This window comes from Thermobia domestica, chromosome 6 (assembly GCF_964235325.1).
Source record: "Thermobia domestica chromosome 6, izTheDome1.hap1.1, whole genome shotgun sequence".
NCBI lineage: Eukaryota > Metazoa > Arthropoda > Insecta > Zygentoma > Lepismatidae > Thermobia > Thermobia domestica.
The window spans coordinates 37838555-37858348 of NC_137459.1; the positions used below are offsets into that span (position 1 = coordinate 37838555).

General features: G+C 32.2%; 1 protein-coding gene across 8 annotated transcripts in view; it reads left to right on the top strand.

The window, feature by feature from the left end:
* Positions 1-19794, top strand: part of Cadps (calcium-dependent secretion activator 1) — a 794056-nt gene that overhangs the window by 694497 nt on the left and 79765 nt on the right. For 6 of the 8 annotated variants that reach the window (XM_081761521.1, XM_081761520.1, XM_081761523.1 and 3 more), the window contains 3 exons: positions 2499-2635; positions 5903-6090; positions 12660-12695. In XM_081761521.1, coding sequence (XP_081617647.1) covers positions 2499-2635; positions 5903-6090; positions 12660-12695 — 361 coding nt within the window. The remainder of the gene's footprint in view (positions 1-2498; positions 2636-5902; positions 6091-12659; positions 12696-19794) is intronic. The other 2 variants (XM_081761524.1, XM_081761527.1) reach the window with 1 other exon arrangement.

Genomic DNA, 19794 nt, shown 5'->3' on the forward strand with positions numbered 1-19794 from the left:
TGCAGTATTAATATTTTTTTCTGCAATTACTCTTTTTTTTTCAACAACTTCGTCACACGAAATAACTATGTCTTATCTACAGCTAACAATGTTTATTTTCTTTCAGAAAATAAAGTAGAAATATCAAGCCAAACGTCCCGAGTAGAAGTTACGCCATATCTTAAAGTTGTTTATTTCTAATTTTTAGATTTGTGGTTTCCAGGATAACAAGGTAGTGGTTAAAAGATAACTCGTAAGAAACCTGTAAGAAAATTTTACAAGTAGTATGTGCGTAAAGAGTATGTGCATCACTGTTAGTAGAAACAAACAACAATAAATACAATTTCCTACTTAACAGTGAATTTTGCTACATATACAACAGTACGTAAATAAATAACACAATTTGCTACTTAACAGTAAATTTTGCTACATATACAGCACGTAAATAAATAACACAATTTGCTACTTAACAGTGAATTTTGCTACATATACAGCACGTAAATAAATAACACAATTTGCTACTTAACAGTGAATTTTGCAACATATACAGTACGTAAATAATCAACACAATTTGCTACTTAACAATGGATTTTGCTACATATACAGTACGTAAATAAATAACAATTTGCTACTTAACAGTGAATTTTGCTACATATTCGTTTTCTTCGACTTTCTCGAAAACTATACATGAAATTTTACTCTCAAGGATGTTATTTTGCGCATCTTGATGTAAACTTTTGATTAATATGTATCTTACATGAGGTGTGATCAAAAAATACGGTGAATAATTTTATTAGAAACAAAGTTATAAGCTTACATGGAATTGGATTTAATCTCCTTCAAAGTATTGTCCTTGACTAATAATGCACTTATCCCAACGTTGGATCCATGACTGGAAGCATTTCTGGAACGCTTCTTCTGGAAGGGTGTTCAGCTGCTCTGTCATGGCCCTCCAGTGTCAGGAATGGTGTCGAAACGTTTTCCTTTAAGCACGGTTTTAATTTTTGGGAAGAGCCAGAATTCGCATGGTGCTATATCTGGAGAGCACAGCGAATGTGGACAGACAGGAATATATATATATATATATATATATTTTTTTTTTTTTTTTTTTTTTTTGGCCAAAAACTCGCGGATCAAAACAAGGTGTGGCACGACGCGTTTTCGTGGTGAAAGACAAAGTGATTTGCCTATTTAATCGGTGGTTAAAATGCTTTTCACGGATCCATACGAGATGTTTAGTTCTTCGGGAAGCTCTCGAATAGTCATTCGCCTGTTTGAACAAATCGTTTGTCCCACTTTTTGTACGTGTTTATCTGTTTTTGACGTCGAAGGACATCTCGTTCATTTCTCGTTCTCAACCGACTATTTGCCGCGTTGGAATCAATCACACCACTTGTAAACAGTCTTCAATACCACCGCTTCATCTCCGTACACTAATTTTGACTTTCGAGCTTCTGTAGCACTTTTTCTGCAGCTTAGAACAAAATTTAATGTTTTAGCGCGACAGATGCTCTTAACACGTCCTCACTCTTCTTCGTCTAGAGGCGAATTACATGTCCCAACTCGCTCGAACTCGACACTGACTGTACCAAAGGTTTAGGCTACCAGGCTTACTATTTGAAATGGATGCAAAATCGACAGGTTGCACTGTGCAACTACATTCACCGTATTTTTTTGATCACACCTTGTATTTTGACAATATTTTAGTTAAACAGAAATTAAAATTTAAGTGTTAATGGAAGTTTCATGCTATATCTCATTAACTATACAATGTACTGTCGTATTGCTCATGTCATAAGAAAGAGCTTAATGTCGAGGGTATATTTCAACATCAGTTTCACCTCAATAAGTGACACGGTACTCGTACAGCACAAATTGTTAGCTGTACAAAGAAATTCGTTTCTCTCCATTCCCTCGAAAGCTACGCTTGAGGTTTTACACTCATGCATATCGTTTTTTCCAGCTTAAACGTTCATTAACCATCACACTACTTAGGTATTTTTTTTAACGCGGACTACGATGGGGGGGGGGGGTCATTTTGTACCCATGTTAAGATTAAATATATCTCGCAAAAGAAACAAATTAGAAACTATCTCAAAAATCTACAGGGACTAAAGTGAGCAGTACACAGGATAATAATAACAGCTATTTATTATGCTGCCATCTAGGAGTGACACTTCTAAATGTCAGTCACATCTCCTACCAACGGGGGCAGGGTACTTTGTGGTTGCTTAATTAAAATAGCAAATTTATGAGACATATTAATGTTTAATTTGCACCACCGTAAGGTACCCTAAGGTACCACTTTAGCTAAACATGTTGAGCAATAACTTTTTTTTTTCAATTTTAAAGAAACAATTAGATAAGTAATTACAAAAAACATACTGTTATGGGCACCCCCCTCCTTCGTTACTAGTGCGAGGGTTAATATTGTAGAATTAAAGAGTTTTCAAAATTTTACTTTATCTTGTAGTATATTTTTGTTAGTTATCTTACTTTATCATATTCTTTTGTTTTAGATGCTGACAGAGCGAGGAAGCATGGTATGGAAGAGTTCATATCTGCTGATCCTTGTAAATTTGATCATGCCTCATTGTTTAAAATGCTTCAGACACTTACATTAGATTATAGACTAAATGATCCTTATTGTTCTCTGGTAAGTTGGAAAATTATTGAGGTTTATTCTTTCGTTACAATTAATTACATCATTTTTTAAAGCTCACTTATTCTTCTTTAGATGCAGTGATCTAAATTTAGAATAATTTCGTGTCTGTGTTTGAATTAAATTTGAGAAAAAGCAATTCAAATCTTTGGTATTATATTTCCCTCCAATGACTTCAGGTAAGACTTTTTATGTGAAATATATTAATTTGAGTTAAGCAACCCTTTAAACACAAATTTTTGAATCTAATTGTGTTTCCAGTTAAATGTGCGGTTTGTATGCAATCCGTTGAATTTCGAGATCACTTTGAAAGTATATATTTTAATATTTTTTCCAATTTCTGTAAATTATGAACCTAAATTTTTAAATCTGTACTACTATATGAAAGAGTAAATGTAATTAACTCATCGATACCCAAGTCGTACTACTAGGTAGAAACATGAAATTTGGACAGAAACATTAATAGTCACGGAAGCAAGGCGTAAGAAAGAATTTTATGAGATACATATCATATGGAGGGTAAAGAGTGGTTCATATTTTCTATCAAGAACGAAGTATCTCACAAATTCCTAACGTTAGTAAAATCAAACTCTGCATATAAACTCCTAATTAATAAGAAAGGTATGGGCCACCGCACTAAAGTTTCTTGCACTGATTTCTTAAGCTAAATTGCGTTATGCTACAGTTATAACTGAAATATTTATTAGTGAAATACGAAGAAAATTATAGACATTTTTGAAGGAGACTTTAACCGTAGGAAACTCATCCCCAAAAGTAAACTGTGTATTGTGGGGTTATTAATGAGATATTTATTTACTGAGACGTTTTTGAGAAAATCACACGAAAACTCTTCCCTAAGAGTAAACTATCTCTCGTAGAATTTCTCAGGGTAAATGATTTATGACATATTATCAGGTTAGTAATGACATATTTATTTATGAAATATGAACAAGATCGCTTGAGTCGCTCTAAAATAACTCACCCCTAAGAGTAAACTACCCATTCTGGATTTTTCCCAGAGGAATGACCTATACCACAGTATAAAATATTGATATATGAAATTTAAACAAAATCGTTAGAGCCGTTTCCTAGAAAATCGTAATTTTCAATGTTCAGCGTTCAGTAAAGTACCCTTAATTTTTGGGGTAGGAAAAAAATTGAAAAACGCCCCTGGAGAATCTTGTAAAAAATCAAGTGTAAAATTTAGTGCGGATACGTTGAGCAGTACGGTCTCTGGGCAAGTGAACACGTTTTCATAGGGACAAACGGAAGAATAGACGGGCAGAGATCAAGATATCATTTTCTCGGAATGTTGGAACCATAAAACGTGTAAATCAATTAAAATCTCGAATTCGAGTTTTTTTTTTTTCCGCGGCCACCATACTTCTCTTTTATCGTCGTTTGAAAGTAAAAATAACTGAAACTATGTTTCAGCAGTTTCGAAAATTTAGCTCCGAAAAGGAAACAAGGGGAAAATTTTTAATAATCTAACCTCCGATTGCATATTCATAAAATACAGAATGTGAGAATTTGCTTATGTTGGAGGCATGAAGTATAGGATATATACTCTCTCTTTAAAAATAACTGAAAGCATGTCTCAGTTTTTCCACGGATTCTACACTGAAGAAGAGAAAGGGTGAACTTCTATAATATCCTATTATTATTATTATTATTATTATTATTATTATTATTATTATTATAATTAGTAGTAGTAGTAGTAGTAGTAGTAGTAGTAGTAGTAGTAGTAGTAGTAGTAGTAGTAATAGTAGTAGTTGTAGTTGTTGTTGTTTCGTAATACAAGAGGATGGTTTGCTTAAGTTCAAGGTGTAAATTTTGGGATATAAACTCGTAACTAAAAATAAAAGAATACGTGTTGCATCGTTTTCGAAAATTCCACTTCTAAAGGGACAAAGAAGGGTAATTTCTGTAATGTTCAAAGTTCTGATGACTTTATGTTTCATTGGACACTTTTGCTAGTATTAATATAAATGCGTCTATTAATACTTCACAAGTAAGCGTTATTATCATAGTCATCCCAGGATATTACTTCATTAACTGCCTGTTTGTCACAGCAATCTAAAAATCTAAGTTTATGGAACTATTCATGTTTCATTACTAGGAAAAAATGCTACAAATGATTAGGTAAAGAAAGAAAACTGGTAGAGTTTATACTTTTACAACTTTCAAGCTTACATATACCTGCTTTTTTTTATTTTATTTTATTTATTTACCACTTTCTTGAGTAAAGTATAAACAGTTTCGAATGTTCGGATGTTTAAATATTTTTTATCAATTTAGGTAGTTCAACATATGCTCTCTCAGATCATGACAGTTTGAAATTTGCTTAAGAAGCCTCATCACGGCAAAATTAAAATATCGCTAATTTTACAGTAATTATGTGATATCTTCAAATAGATAAAAGATAATCAAAAAGTGGAACAAGAGGTCGCTAGACAATATTATTTTACATGAGATACCGTTATCATGACTCACTTATCTGCTTTCGATTTCCAGCCATTTAGAAAATCAAATTTTATTTTCGCGATTCTAAATGCATGCAAACGGAAAGCAACTAGGTGAATCGTGAGAAGGGTGCCTCATGCAAAATAATATTGTCTAGCGCGCTCTTGTTCCACATTTCGATTATCTTTTATCTACATGAAGATATCACATAATTACTGTAAAATTAGCGGTATTTTAATTTCGCAGTGATTGGCCTCTTAAACTAATTTCTCGTAAATATCGTTTCTCCAAACAGTCATAGCACATTTTATTGTGTTGTTCTTAGAAAACAAAATAATGTGTCTGAATCCAAGACACTGCAATTGAATTTAATTGTTCTTTTAGCGCAAGAAAGAAAATATATTAAATTAAATATTAAATTATATATTAAATTATTATCCTCGTTTTTATATTCAAAGTTTTGAATTTTTCCAGGCTAAAGATCAAAATTTCCGTAGAATCACCTGGTACTTTTGAGGATAAATTTTAAAAAATGCTCATTTAAGCTTACAAGTATTACATTTAAATCTTCAGCATGTAAGCTAAATTGTATGAGAATATTGGGTACATAGGAGTTCGTTATTTTGCTACATACAATAGGTCTATTTATACTTTGTCGTTTGAATATAGAAGTTTCTTTTTCATAAGATTAATAAAACAAAAGAAAAAATCTTGTTTGTTTTGAATTGTTTATGTACGCAATTAAATAAAACTATTTCTCCTTAGTTAATTATTTCATTCATTTTTTTCTTGCCGTAGGGTTGGTTTAGCCCAGGCCAAGTGTTTGTTTTAGATGAATACTGTGCCAGGTATGGTGTTAGAGGCTGTTATCGTCATCTTTGTTACCTAAGTGACTTGTTAGATAGGGCAGAGAAAGGTCTGATGATAGATCCTACTCTCATCCACTATAGTTTTGCCTTCTGTGCTAGTCACGTACATGGAAATAGGTAAGTTAATAACTTTTTACTCTTTAGTACTTCATTTTTTAAGTTGTGCTCTAAAGTGTTTTCATATTTTTAATAATATCCATATGCCAATTCTGAAACTTTTCTAAGGTAAACCATTGTGTCTAGTTTTTCTCTGATATTATAACATGCCATTGCTTTCGGGATTTGATTTCAATGGTCTTAGATCTGTCGCGATAAAGAAATGCAGGATATACAACCATTTTATTTAATCATTTTGGCGCCATTTTATATTTCAAACTCCGTTGGAGCCATTTGTCAAAAGGTAAGAGGTGTACTGTAAAAGTAGTAACATAGAAAAATAGTATGATAAGAAAACAAAGAAACCGTAGGTCATATATAAAATTTCACTAGGTTATTTACAGATATCTTCTTTCAAAAAACTATATTGTCTTATATAATGGTAACTGATTATCCTCCCCGTCAACTGATAGTGTCATAGCAGCCTTTTTCTTTTTTTCTTCGACCAACTTGCACAGTGTGTAACCAGATTGTCACAACGGTACATGAAACTGATTAAGTGCAAATTTAACTGAGGTTTATCTTATCTATTTTGATCCTTCGAGCTTTCTGAATTGGACTTCAGAAGTGGTTTCTTTTATGCAAAACCTTTACATAATTAATAATATGCAAAGTGAGCAGAAAATTTTCAGCTGAAAATGGGACAGGTTCCGGCTCTTAAAAATTCATGAGAACAGTTCAGTGCGTAAATTAGTTCAAAAACAAATAAGCAACTACTCAAACCTGTGCTGCCTTTCGAGCAGTACTGCGAACTATAGATCATGTTTAATGAGAGAAATTTCAATTCAATTCTTGCCTCTTTGTTCTTATTAATTATTAATACCTTTACAGCGAGTAAAGGTACCGGGCTTGTTATTTACTTCTTACACTTGCATAAAACGGGACAAATACTACGTTTTTCCATTTAGTGACGGGACGGCCGGAACGCGTCCCTAAAACGGGACGTATGGTCGCCCTAATAATATGGATATTGTCTTTTAAATATTTTGACAGTCCTGATACAAGACTATCACTTATTATCTGTCATTGGAACCTCCAGTGTGCTCTACTTTATTGTTTTTTTTTTTTTTTTTTGTTTTTTTTTTTTTTGTTTTGTTTCCCACACACATATTTTCATATGTATAGGTACGTTGCCTTTATTCTAGGACGTAAATTGCTAATTGCAACTGTTGTTCATTCTAATACACAAGCTTCCTCGTGCCTAAGCTGTTAGCATACGCGCCTTTGGCGTGGGAGGCCTGGGTTCGTTTCCCAGCAAGAGCTCATGTGGTTCGAATTTCGCATTAAACAGTAGGTTCACATCTCATATAGCCTCGCTGCTGAAAGGGACGCCAAACTCAAGTCAAATAATTCTAATACGTAGGTACATAATTAAAATGTCATCCACATATCGATAATACCTTACAAATTTTAGATAATCGTCCTTTCAGATATTTCTTCGAAATAATTTAAGACGATATTCGAAACAGCTGGTGATAATGGATCAATAATTCAGAAAAACCATAAAACGTTGAACCATCAAATTAATTCCAAGATCAGAAATATTTGTGTTTAACGGTTCCAAATATTAATGAACGTATTTATTTATAGAGGTACATAGAAAACTCACAAGAAGTTTTTAATACATACACAGATGACCCACAGGTAGTTTTTAATACGTATATGTGTCGCCTGTCCCTGCTCACCCATTTTGAATGAAGGCTAATGTTTCGTCCAACGTTTTAGGATTTTTTAAAACATTTGCTCCAACAGACACACACTTAGGAAGGAGTTGACGTACTTGATAAATACAAGAATCAGAAGCGCTAATCAAGAGAAAACAATAGCAAAAAGCTAATTAAATAATGTTAAATCGTGATCTACAAGGATGAGAATAATCCTAATATTAATATTTTTTTTTAATGGATAGATGTCCCAAATCATTAAAGAACTACGAAAAAAAATTAAAACGATATTTGACATATGTGATATCAATTTATCATCTAAACCAGGTAGAAATTTGTAAAAACATTTGTAACAGTAATAAAACCTCTTTCATGATCGGTACACAGAATAATAAACTTTACCAAGGTATTTATTTATATCTAAATGTATATATTGACAGTACAAAAAGAAACACTATCTTAAAGTTAAAAGAACACACTTGAAATTCTAAGACCAATGATAAGTGATAATCTTGTATCAGGATTGACAAAACATTGAAAAAAAATGCACATCCTATTAATTATTTGAAGGTTCTGCATAAAACGAACTATTTAGAAGGATATATTGAGGAAGCTTGGAGGATCACAATAAATAAACGTCAGTTAAACTGCACCATTGTCAATTGCATGAACATTGAGAAAATTTGGTTGATTACTGTACAAATTGGTTGAAGAAAAAGGATAATACTGTAACCACTCTGTCAGTTGACAGTGAGAACATTCACATACCCTTATATAGCACAACATGAGTTCCAAATGAAGGCATTTGTATATAGTTTCAGTCAAATTCTTATGGATGATCTACGGTTGCTTTGTTCTTTTCTCTTATTAAATATTCTTATTACTAGTTTTAGAGTTCACCTTTTTATCATTTCATAAATTACAATAGAAAAAAGGTTCAAAATATGTAAAAAAAAAAAAAAAAAAAAAAAAAAAAAAAAGCCAAAAAGATTAAACGAAGTGACGAATGCAGACCTTCCTTAAGTTAATTATATACTGCTCTAGCAAGTATTTAGGTATATGGATATTTGTTTATAGAAACTATAGTTTTATGAACTAACCAACATATACAGTATACTGCTATAGTTTATTCATTTTTTTTATCATAAATGCACTTGAGAAACTCTAAATGAATCGTAAGCATTAAATGATTCTTACACAACGATTGCATATGGTTCTATGAGTTTGATACATAAGTGTACTTTGTATACAATTGATACAAGGTATACTGAAACAATACACATTCTTAATACAAGTTAATGCCACAACACTAGTGTATAATACATTTTATGGAAACGTTTAAATGTGCCAGGTCGTTCACCATAATTATAATATTTTTTTTAAAAAAAGAAATCGGATATTCATAAGTTAATATATTTATTCGGTTCATTTAAAGAGGGAAAACCATATATAGTGGTTAGAGCGTTGGACTAGTGGTCCCGGGTTGTATTCCCGGACGGTGCTTCCTAATGTTTGGTGTCCACCCAGCGTCGTGAGGCAAACTGGGGGGACACGTGAAAACAAGACGTGACGGCCACTAGATATAGAAAGCTCCTGACCACGTGCTCGCCGCTAGGCGGGACGTAGTTCAGCCGATCGCTAACGGATGGCGCTGGAGCAGGCTAAGGCTCACAAATAGTGTGTTACGCAAGTGGTTTGATTTGGTTTGGTTTGGGTTTCGGTTCATTTAAGTGTCATTACATTTGCTTTAAGTTTTAGAAAGGTAGACTAGTTTTAAATTAATGATCTAAGTGTTTGAACGTGTATCTATGGTGAAATATTCAAAATATAAGAGATATCTTGTTACTCTCAAAGATGATAGTACATTTAAATCAATGAAGAAAATTGTTGAAGGAATGTAAATTAATGAAAGGAATCATGTTCAGAAATCATTATTTTTTTAAACAATTTTCGTGTTCCTTAGTCTTAAGTTATTTTACAACGTGAATATAGCTGACAGTAAATGGAATTATAATACTTTGATAATTCTATTAAAATCAATATATAAATTATTGATTTTAATTAACTATTCTTTACATTTGCTTTTGTTTTAAGTTATTTGTTATACAACGTTTAGTGCAAATTGCCCTCTTGATTTATTTAGTGTAGATACATACAAGTATTATTTGTTGTCAAAATATTCCATCTTATATTAGAACAACTTGTAGAACTCCGCAGAGTCTATAAGTCAAAACAAATCATTTTTCGTTTTTTGTTTTAAGTGTCGAATATATTTTTATCCATTTAAAAGAAGAGAAAGAAAAATACATGCAATTTTTTTAAAAATCTGTATTTATCTTCAATGGATGAGGTCTTTGTTGTCATGTAAGATATATCAATGTAATAGAATCATATTGATATAAGTAATTAATACATTTTAAAACATTATTAAGAGATAGCATTATCAAAGAAGAAATCTTCGGCGCGGGAGAACTGGGTTCGATTCTCGACGGGAGCCCAGATTAAATTGTAGGTCCATATGTCATCTAGCGTCGTTGCTGAAAGGGGCACTAAAATCTAATCGAATATGAAACGAAAAAGCTATATATAATATAGAAAAATAGTGTTTATGTACACGTACGGCAACCCCCTTTTCCAGAGGTGGTGCTCTTCGGAATTCCAGAACATACACCATCCCGGATGTTCACAGTACCAAACTCACAGTACCACGCATCGTTGTTTCTGTAGACTTTCAGCAATACAAGTAATTTTGAAAACCAGACAAAATACCGTAGTATTAACGTGTTTATGGTAACATAAGTATGAGTACTAACAAAAAATCATAAGTTCAATTAAAAAATACAAATAACCAGTAGAAAGAGATTTTTTATAAAATATTATAAAGTGGATTATGAATTTTGAGTATGGAAATAGAAATAAATCAATCAAGGAAATTATTATTGTATATTTCTTACTAAATTTAAGATCTATTGAGGCATTTTGTTGTCAACCTTTAAACGTGAGTCTTACAGAGAAATGAGAACATCATCTTCGTTACTGAGAAAGTACCTCAGTACTACTATATTTAAGTTTTTTGTTATATTTTGAACCATATGTTGAAAATAAACTAAAATGTAATTTGTATTTTAAATCTGTTTCTATATATAATTATTGCAAATTATTTGTCGTAGCAAGAAAAGTATAATAACGTATAATTATTTAAAATTTAGAATGTCCATCATAAGTCGCTACTCCGCTGCAATGTTAGCATTGAATTGATTATCTCTACGGAGTGACTGCTGTTATGACGAATTTCTAAATGAGTTGTTATTCTAGTAATCGTCGCCAAAGAGATAAAAACAGTTTTAACTACGTTTGTAGCAGTGTTGAGTTGGTGTGAATTGATGTGTTTCTTCACCATAATGAATAGAAAATTGTCAGTTGAATAACTGGTCTTTGTTCAGAAGAAGTGTTGACAGTTTAATCTTATCATAATTGTGATATAGTAAGAAAGAGTTGTGTAAACATTTTCCTGGTATTCAACACAAACTGGGAAGAGTGTGTAAAATTTAAACTGTTTGAACAGACAAGTTCAATATAAGATTTACTAAAATCAATTCAATCAGGATGTGTGTCTACTAATGAAAACCTACATCATGTTGTATAGACATTTGTAAATTTTTCTCAGAAATCACAAAGATATTCTTCTAAGGAACTGGAAATTTTTGGAGAGAAGTGTTACAGGGTGAACTCTTTACAGACCTAGATTACTATGATCACTATATAAGGACGATTCTCACAGATGCTCAGAATTAGCAAGTGCTCTATGACTCCTAACAAAGTGATTCTTAATTTATATAATTTAATTTTGTGACCTAATGGAGTGACCTTTAAGTTAAATCCAAGGAGAAATAGACATAATTTCGTGCACTATCCTGATGTAGTAATACAAGAGAAATTAAATATGTCTTATGTTTTAGTGTGAACAGCATTGTAAAATGCTGGTGTGACTTTTTTTTTTTTAAAAAAAAAAAGGATACTATGAACGAGAAAAAATACGTCGGTATGTTGTGTTAAATAGTTATTATTGAGCTAGACAATAATCCCGTTTTCGAAGGCCTGAGGTACCATTTCACTTGGCAAAAAGATGGCGCACTAGACCACTATAGATCAATCGTACGCGAATTTCTTAGTGATAACGCACTGAATGGGTACCCAAACATGGAACACTATTGACTGGACCGAGGATCAGCTGATCTATACTTTCAACTTTGTCATGTGAGACATTTTGAGAGACAGAGTGTTTCCTTCCAAACCGATGGACCTGGAACATTTGAAGAACTTGATTGACAAAGAATTCGAAAATACTTTTGATAATAACTCAGAACTGCGCGATAAGATACCCAAATCTGTGTCCAACTGTTGTTTGAAATATATAGAGAATAACGGTGGACGATTTTTTTTTTTTTTTATCAATTTGATTACCCATATCGATATTTGTATGTTAGCTATTGTTTGTTTGTAAGTTAGGTTAGGCTAACTCAATGCTCACATTGAATTTTCGGGATAGCGACTTACATCGCACTGAGTATTTTATGAATAATACTTAATCATATTCGATATTACCTTTTTTTTCGAGCCTCATTGTTTGCTCATGGTTTAGAGATTTTATTGCCTTCTTAAACTGTTACCTCACCACTTCTTCCATTAATGAAAAAATTACAGTTAATTGTGTAGGGGAAGTTGATTTATTTATATAATAAAATGTATGATTCTATTTAAGTTTCTCTTTTAAAATGGGTACAACTAATGTTTAAATACAATTTCAAAAAATTTTCTCTGTGCTAACTATTCACTGCCACTCTAACAATGACATCCTTTATGTAGTAACACGGAGGTGCGCGAAGATACCTCTGTGCCAAGGTTTGTAACTGTATTCTCCTATCTTAATATTGAAGTTTATGAATTTTGCTTAAGATAGCGTGTTGTGCTTCACTTCGAGTCAATATGATAGAGCAGATAACCAAACCGTCACGTGTTGACATGCTTTGTTCAATTATCTGCATTGCATGCAAATTCTTTCCTAAAAATTGCGTCTGAAAACGTACAAACTCTTAGACATACCGAGTATAGAGAGAGATTTGACTTAGAGCACACAGCATGGAACATATCTAGAAATAACAGATTATATTCTTTATCTAGGAATTGATCAATATTTTTTATAAAAGTGGTGAGTAATGTGCTTGTCGGGGAGTTGAAGTAGTTTTCTTTCTTTTTTTATGATTATATTTAGCTTGGATTAGATAAGTAAATTTTTGACATGAAGTGCACGATATATTTTGCCTTCTGCATAAATTTTGAAGCTGCTAGATACTTTGTAAAGACAAAATATAGTCTATTATCCTTGGGAGTGTTACTTGACGATAACAACAGAGTTAAAAGTAGTGTCTTAGTTATCTGTTTGACAGTTATAACTAGACAAGAAAATTTTCCGTATTTTATTTGGTTCTATTTAGGAATTTGTTGTTATATGAGCTTAATGATTAAACTATTAATAAAATACATAATCGAGAATTATTTATGGAAAAAAAGAACTTGTTTTTAAAGCATTTGCGTAGCAATAAGCATCTTAAGTTTTTTTTTTTTTTTTTTTTTTTTTTTTTATATATATATATATATATATATATATATGAGGCCTCAGTGGTAGGAATCAGTAGAATCACCAAGTGAGTTTTCTCAGGGTTCTCTTGTTTGCTCCTACTTTCTTCATTCCATCATTTCGTTCATTATCATCATCACCGTCTCCCTTAGCCTCGGAGCGTAATCGTGGAACGATAATTTTAAAGTGTGAGTGAACATATATTAAATTCTCAAAAATCGAAATTAAGCAAAATCTGTAAGATGTACAACATTCTGACACCCGAGAACGTTGAAACAAAAACAATGTGTGTGTGTGTGTGTGTGTGTGGAAAAAGTAATAATAGTAGCTTAGGTAAGATCTCTATGTCAAGCTACAAAATTTAATGTCCAAGTAACACCCACACCCACACACGAAAGAATCACTGGAATGGTGGGGAATGGAAGTTTGATCTCTCACTTGTTGAGCGTATACTTTTCTAGTTCGGCTACTGTAATATTGTCCGTTTCTTATTTGCTTCAACACAATTGGCAGCATAGGGTTGATTATCTGGGAAGTTGAATAATGAAACGTAATGTATCATTAGTCCATACCTACTGACATTAAATATACAATATTTTTTATTCATCAAATATCATTGTGTTGCACGTGAATAAGTGTGGCCTTAATAGTACAGGCCTAAGGGAAAAAAAAAACAGAAGAGGTTGGTGTATTCGTGACTGGAAGAAAACGAACGAAAAGTTTAGCACAAAAGGTTTGCCATAATACGTAGATAATTAAAAGTACACGTCGTGCTTTCTTCCATACTGTACTCAGATTTGGTATGCGTAAACACTCTCTTTTCAGTACTTTTTCTTGACATATAAGTTCTGAAAAAGTGTTTGACAATGGTGAGAAAGATGACAAGATCAACTTAAGTGAAGAGTTGAGAAAAGTTTGCAGTTCTAACGAACTTTCAATATTGCAAACCTATAAGAAGTGAACATGCAAAATGTAAAGTTTTTCATTTTGTCATTTTATGTTTAGCTTCTGTAGTATTTCTTCTATATTTTCCAGTCAACCTATGATGTGGGACAAAGCTTTTTATTAATTTGATAACTTTTATCATAGGACCGTTGAATATAAACAATTTTATAAATAAATAATGTTTTTTTTTTTTTAAAAAAAAAAAAAAAAAGTGGCCATCTATCTTTGTTTTCAAAAGTCCATTAGTTCGTCTGTGGGAAGGATTTGTGATATGAAGGCGTATCTTCATTCTTTCTATAAATTCTTTTTTAAACTTCGATGCATCGTACTTCGTATAGCAGAAAGTACAAAAATCATTGCCAATTTCTTAATAAATTCTTACATAATTTCAAATCCTTAAGTTTCGTTTAAATCAAATTGTTTGTTTCCTAATGTAGGTATAATTTGCGATCTAATATTTGACAATTTAAAATAAAAAGCTTCAGCAAAGTACACGCGACAGTTAAAATAACAACTTTAAAGGAGGCCAAACAAAAACCTATAGATTTTTAATGAGATGATTACAAGTTTTTGTTCATGAAAATCTCATCTCTAGTTATAATTATGACAAGTTATATGTAACAACTAATTTAAATAATTCCGAAAGTTTATTTGGGAAGTACACAATAATTATTGAAAATAATACGGGAACCAGATGACATGGTTATGACGGCAGATCCTTATATGAGTCGTCCAGTTCCGAAACGACTCATGTCCATTTTCATCAAATCCCAGAAAACTTAGAAAAAATGTAGAATCTGCATGTTTTGTAGAACTGGGAATATTTCAGTGTGTTCATGTGAAAAACTTGAACATCATCATATATATCCAGTTCTACAAAACGCATTGATTCCATAGTTTTCCTCGCTTTTCTGGGATTTGATATAAATGGACAAAAACCGTTTTGGAACTGGACTCATACATAAGTTGGGTACGAAACCTATTTTCTTGAAAACACGCAATATATAGGTAAAAAATAAAATAAAATGTGGAAGCTTAAACATTGATTTATTTTGAGTGTATAATGTTGTGAGAATGTTAACATTCTGGATTCTGTTTAAAATGAACAGTGAAACGGTAAGTATTCTTTCCCAATACAACAGATAGATGGATCGGTTTGAGCAGTTTTCTGTAAGTTAACACGATTTCCATTAAATTATAGAAGAAAATATTTTGTTTAGGTATTTCTTTGATTATTTATTGGCAAATGACTTCTCATCAGAACGAAAACAATTTGATCGGGACTGTACTAAAAAGTGCGAATCAGTCACTTAATGGCAATTAAACAACTAAATGGAAACAGAATATAAATAAGTGAAATACCCAACAGTATGACTGGTGTCTTCATTCTATTAAGAGATGGAATTTCACCTGTAATAAAAAAGCTAAAATAATCTAAAAATTTAACGAAGATATCGCAATTAGTCTATAATAATAATAATAATAATAATAATAATAATAATAATAATAATAATAATAATAATAATAATAATAATAATAAAGAATTTTATTGTTGTTAAGCTATAGATAGCAATAGACGTCAAAATGTGATTGGTACATAAGTATAAATGAATAATAATCTATAACAAAATTAATGATGAAATAACATTACAAAATAAATGGCAATAACGATATGCATTTTAAATACTAGCTCAACATGAGATTAGAAAGTACGTTACATTTCTATTGAACAATTAAAGGGCGTTGCAACTAACCAATTACACAACTTACTTTTAAATCTATCTATATGTTCATTTGTTAGTGTTGCAGGCAACTTGTTATACAGTTTTATTCCGAGTGTCTCATAACTATTTACGATTTGGACACTCGTTGACATGGGGCAGTTATGAGTTTATTGCTTCTAGTATTATACGAATGAATATCTTGTCTGAGTTGTAAATTTCGGTGATTACTTTTTATATAGAGGAGTACTGTGTAAAGGTATAGATTGATTATTGTCATAATTTTAAGATTGATAAACAAAGGTCTGCAATGAGCTAATTTGTCTGCGTTTGAAATAATTCTGATGGCTTTTTCCTGTATTAGAAGAATGTTATTTACATAACAATTGTTGCCCAAAAATAATATACTCTGAAAAAAAGCAAAATAAATTGATCTGCATAGTTACTGCAAGGAAATTTTTTTATGTATTTTTAGCAGTGGTGAAGGAGCTCACAAGTGTTTTACTGTCACTGTTAACACTGATTAAAAATGAACTTTTCTTTTAAAAAAACATAAAATTGGAATATTTTAAGAAAAGAATTATGCAGTTCTCGTGACATTTTCTATATAATTTACATAGGTCTCAATTTGAAACGAAACGTCTTCGAACACAAATTATTTGCTTCAGTTTATATTTACATTAAATTAGTCACTATTAGAAGAAGTTGATGCTTCAACACTACGTAAATGGAGGCCGCGGTAACTCAGTGATAGAGCGCTCGCCTCTTGCGCGTGTGGGCCATGGTTCGATTCCAGCCTGCGCCAAAATGGGATTTGTGATGGACAATCATAGTTGCTTGTGTTTCTTTGGGCTTCGCCCGTGTCCTCCCACTTTCGTTATTCTACTATTATCATTCATCTCATCATCATCATCTCCCTTAGTCTCGGTGCATAATTGTGGGATGTTGAACTAAAAAAAATAGCGGAATACTTTGACTAAATGGGAATATGGGAATACATAACAAAAGCTTGAAAACGTACTGCATATTTACCTCTAGTAAGTCTAGCCGTGTCAATGCTAATATGATCCTTAGCCAAGTACGGTTTCCGATGTAAGTACATGTCATTTGTTCGAATCCTACATCAAACAGTATGTCCACTTCTTACATAGCCTCTTTCCTGGAAAGGGACGTGAGACTCCAAATCTATACATCAACAGCGAAAAGTATGATCTGTTTCTGAAGACATTCAATCTTCTAATGAACTTCGGGTGTGGTTATGGTTGACTACAATATAGTTAAATGGCCTTCATGAAATAAAATTTGACCTATATTAAAATTATTCGTGTAACTGGGATTACCTAGTATATTACTCACTATTTTCTATCTTTTTTTCTTGTAACATTCTAGAACAAATTGAAATGACAGTGTGTCAGAAAAGTTCTGATTTCTATGTTGACGCATGTACCAAGCTGAAAAAGAACGTAAAATGTTGCTAGAATAACATTTCGAATATTTTGATTTGATTTGATTTTCAGTTTAGCACCAGTTTCAGCAGTGAGGCTATATGAGACATGGACCTAAAGTTTAACATGGGATCCGAAACACATGAGCTCTCACCGGGAATCAAACCCGGATCTCCCACGCCAAAAGCACGTACGCTAACTGCTTACCCACGAGGGAGCTCAACATTTCGAGTAGAATTGAGTATTAGCAATGGATTAAATTATCTTCAATGAAAGTACACCGTGTTTCAAAAAGACGGTAATCATTACGGAACACAGGACTTGCCGGCAAGGAAATGAGTATTGTTGAATGGGCGTGCCCTCGAGTTTAAAAAAATCGCCATTAGATGTCCGTCAATGTGTCTTCTGAGTTTGCAGTCAGTCAGAAGTAAGATGGCGTCCACTCAACAGAAGGCGTTTTGTATGCTACAGTTTGCAAAGACTGAGTCAATAATTTCGATGCAACGTGCTTTCTGTCGGCGTTTTGGCATTGATCTGCCTGCATCCAAAAACATTCGTCGTTGGTACCGCCAATTTGAAGAGACAAAATGCTTGTGCAAAGGTAATAGTCCAAGTCGGCCTCTTACTGTGTAAAGTTTATGATGAATTTGGTTATCGTCTAGATGTTGTACATGCTGCTGCTGGTGGACACACAGGCATTTGTAATAGCATAGCTAAAACTTGAAGATTTTGTATTTTGTAATTTATCTCACTTTTGTAGTATGTTTTTATCAATACATATGGATTTTAAAATCAGATCATTCTTTTTGAAACACCCTGTATTTTATCCGTTTATGGTGTAGACATAAAAACACTCAAATCTTTACTGCAAAGTACTTCAATTGAACAAAAGAAACGCACTATATAGAATGATCACCTGATATGAAAAGAAATTATCAATAACAAAATAAACTTGTTTTTGTGTGGAATTATTTTAAAAATGGTTTGTGTATATGTGTGACCAGCAAAAATTTTTCTCTCTTAAATGCTGGTGAAAGAAAATTAACCAATTACCAGCTCACATTGCTTGTCTCTAATTTCTTTCTCTATTCTGTGTGTATTTTCAAGTTAGAATATTTAGTTTTTATTAAATATTTTTCTTTATTATTATTATTATTATTATTATTATTATTATTATTATTATTATTATTATTATTATTATTATTATTATTATTATTATTATTATTATTACACTTTGTATATAGAGCTCCGTCGTGACTAAGCGATTAGCGTACGCATCTTTGGCGTGGGAGACCCGGGTTCGATTTCCGGCGAGAGCGCATGAGGTTCGGATTCCATGTTAAACTGTAAGTTCATGTCTCATTTAGCCTCGCTGCTAAAAGGAACACTAAACTGAAATGACATTTTCCATATAAACACTTGAACTCCCAAGATAACACGACTGACCACCACTAAAATAAAAGATAGCAAGAAATAGTTGTAAATAAAAAATGACATATTTCATGGATTCTGAATTTCACTAATCCTTAAGAAGCGAGTACTTGCTTGTTCACTAAGTACTTTCAGATCAGAAAAAAATAATGTTAATCGTAGTAAATTTTACATGAGACACTTTTATTTTCTTCGTCGTTTTCGTATTCTAATAAGATTCCAACCTAAATATGAGTCATTTAGAAATTCATTCGACAATTTGCTTGCTCCGTGATTTGTTTTGACTCAAGTGTGATGATAGGTCAAGAATTGTATCCAAAAATTATTATTTCTTAAGTTGGGATATTCCTTAATAGGTAATGTTTTAAGCTAGGATGCCATGATGCAAGAGTCTTGTAGCTGTCATTAAAAAAATCTTGCAACCCTACAATATTTCTCTATGTAAACATAATCTTGAGAGGGACATGCAACATTTTTTTTTTTTTTTTTTTTTTTTTTTTTCATTTTGCAAGGAGTCAAACCATGTTCAACTTTCTGGATTGTCTTGCTTGCTACCTGCTATTGCCTTCCCACTGACATAAAGAAGAAAGAAAAACTGTTTCGCCGCTTCCGAAACACCGGATTCTTTTGGACGGGGAGGGGAAGCGCGCCAAAATACACGTTTTTAATGAGGAGGTTCAATATTTGTCCCCTAGAGTGCAGTATCTTTCTTGCTTTCAGAAAGTTATAACTGTGTAAACAGTAAATAGAAAGATAGTGTTGCAAGATCTTTTAATGACAGCTATAGATTCTTGCAGCATGGTAACCTAGCTTTAGATACA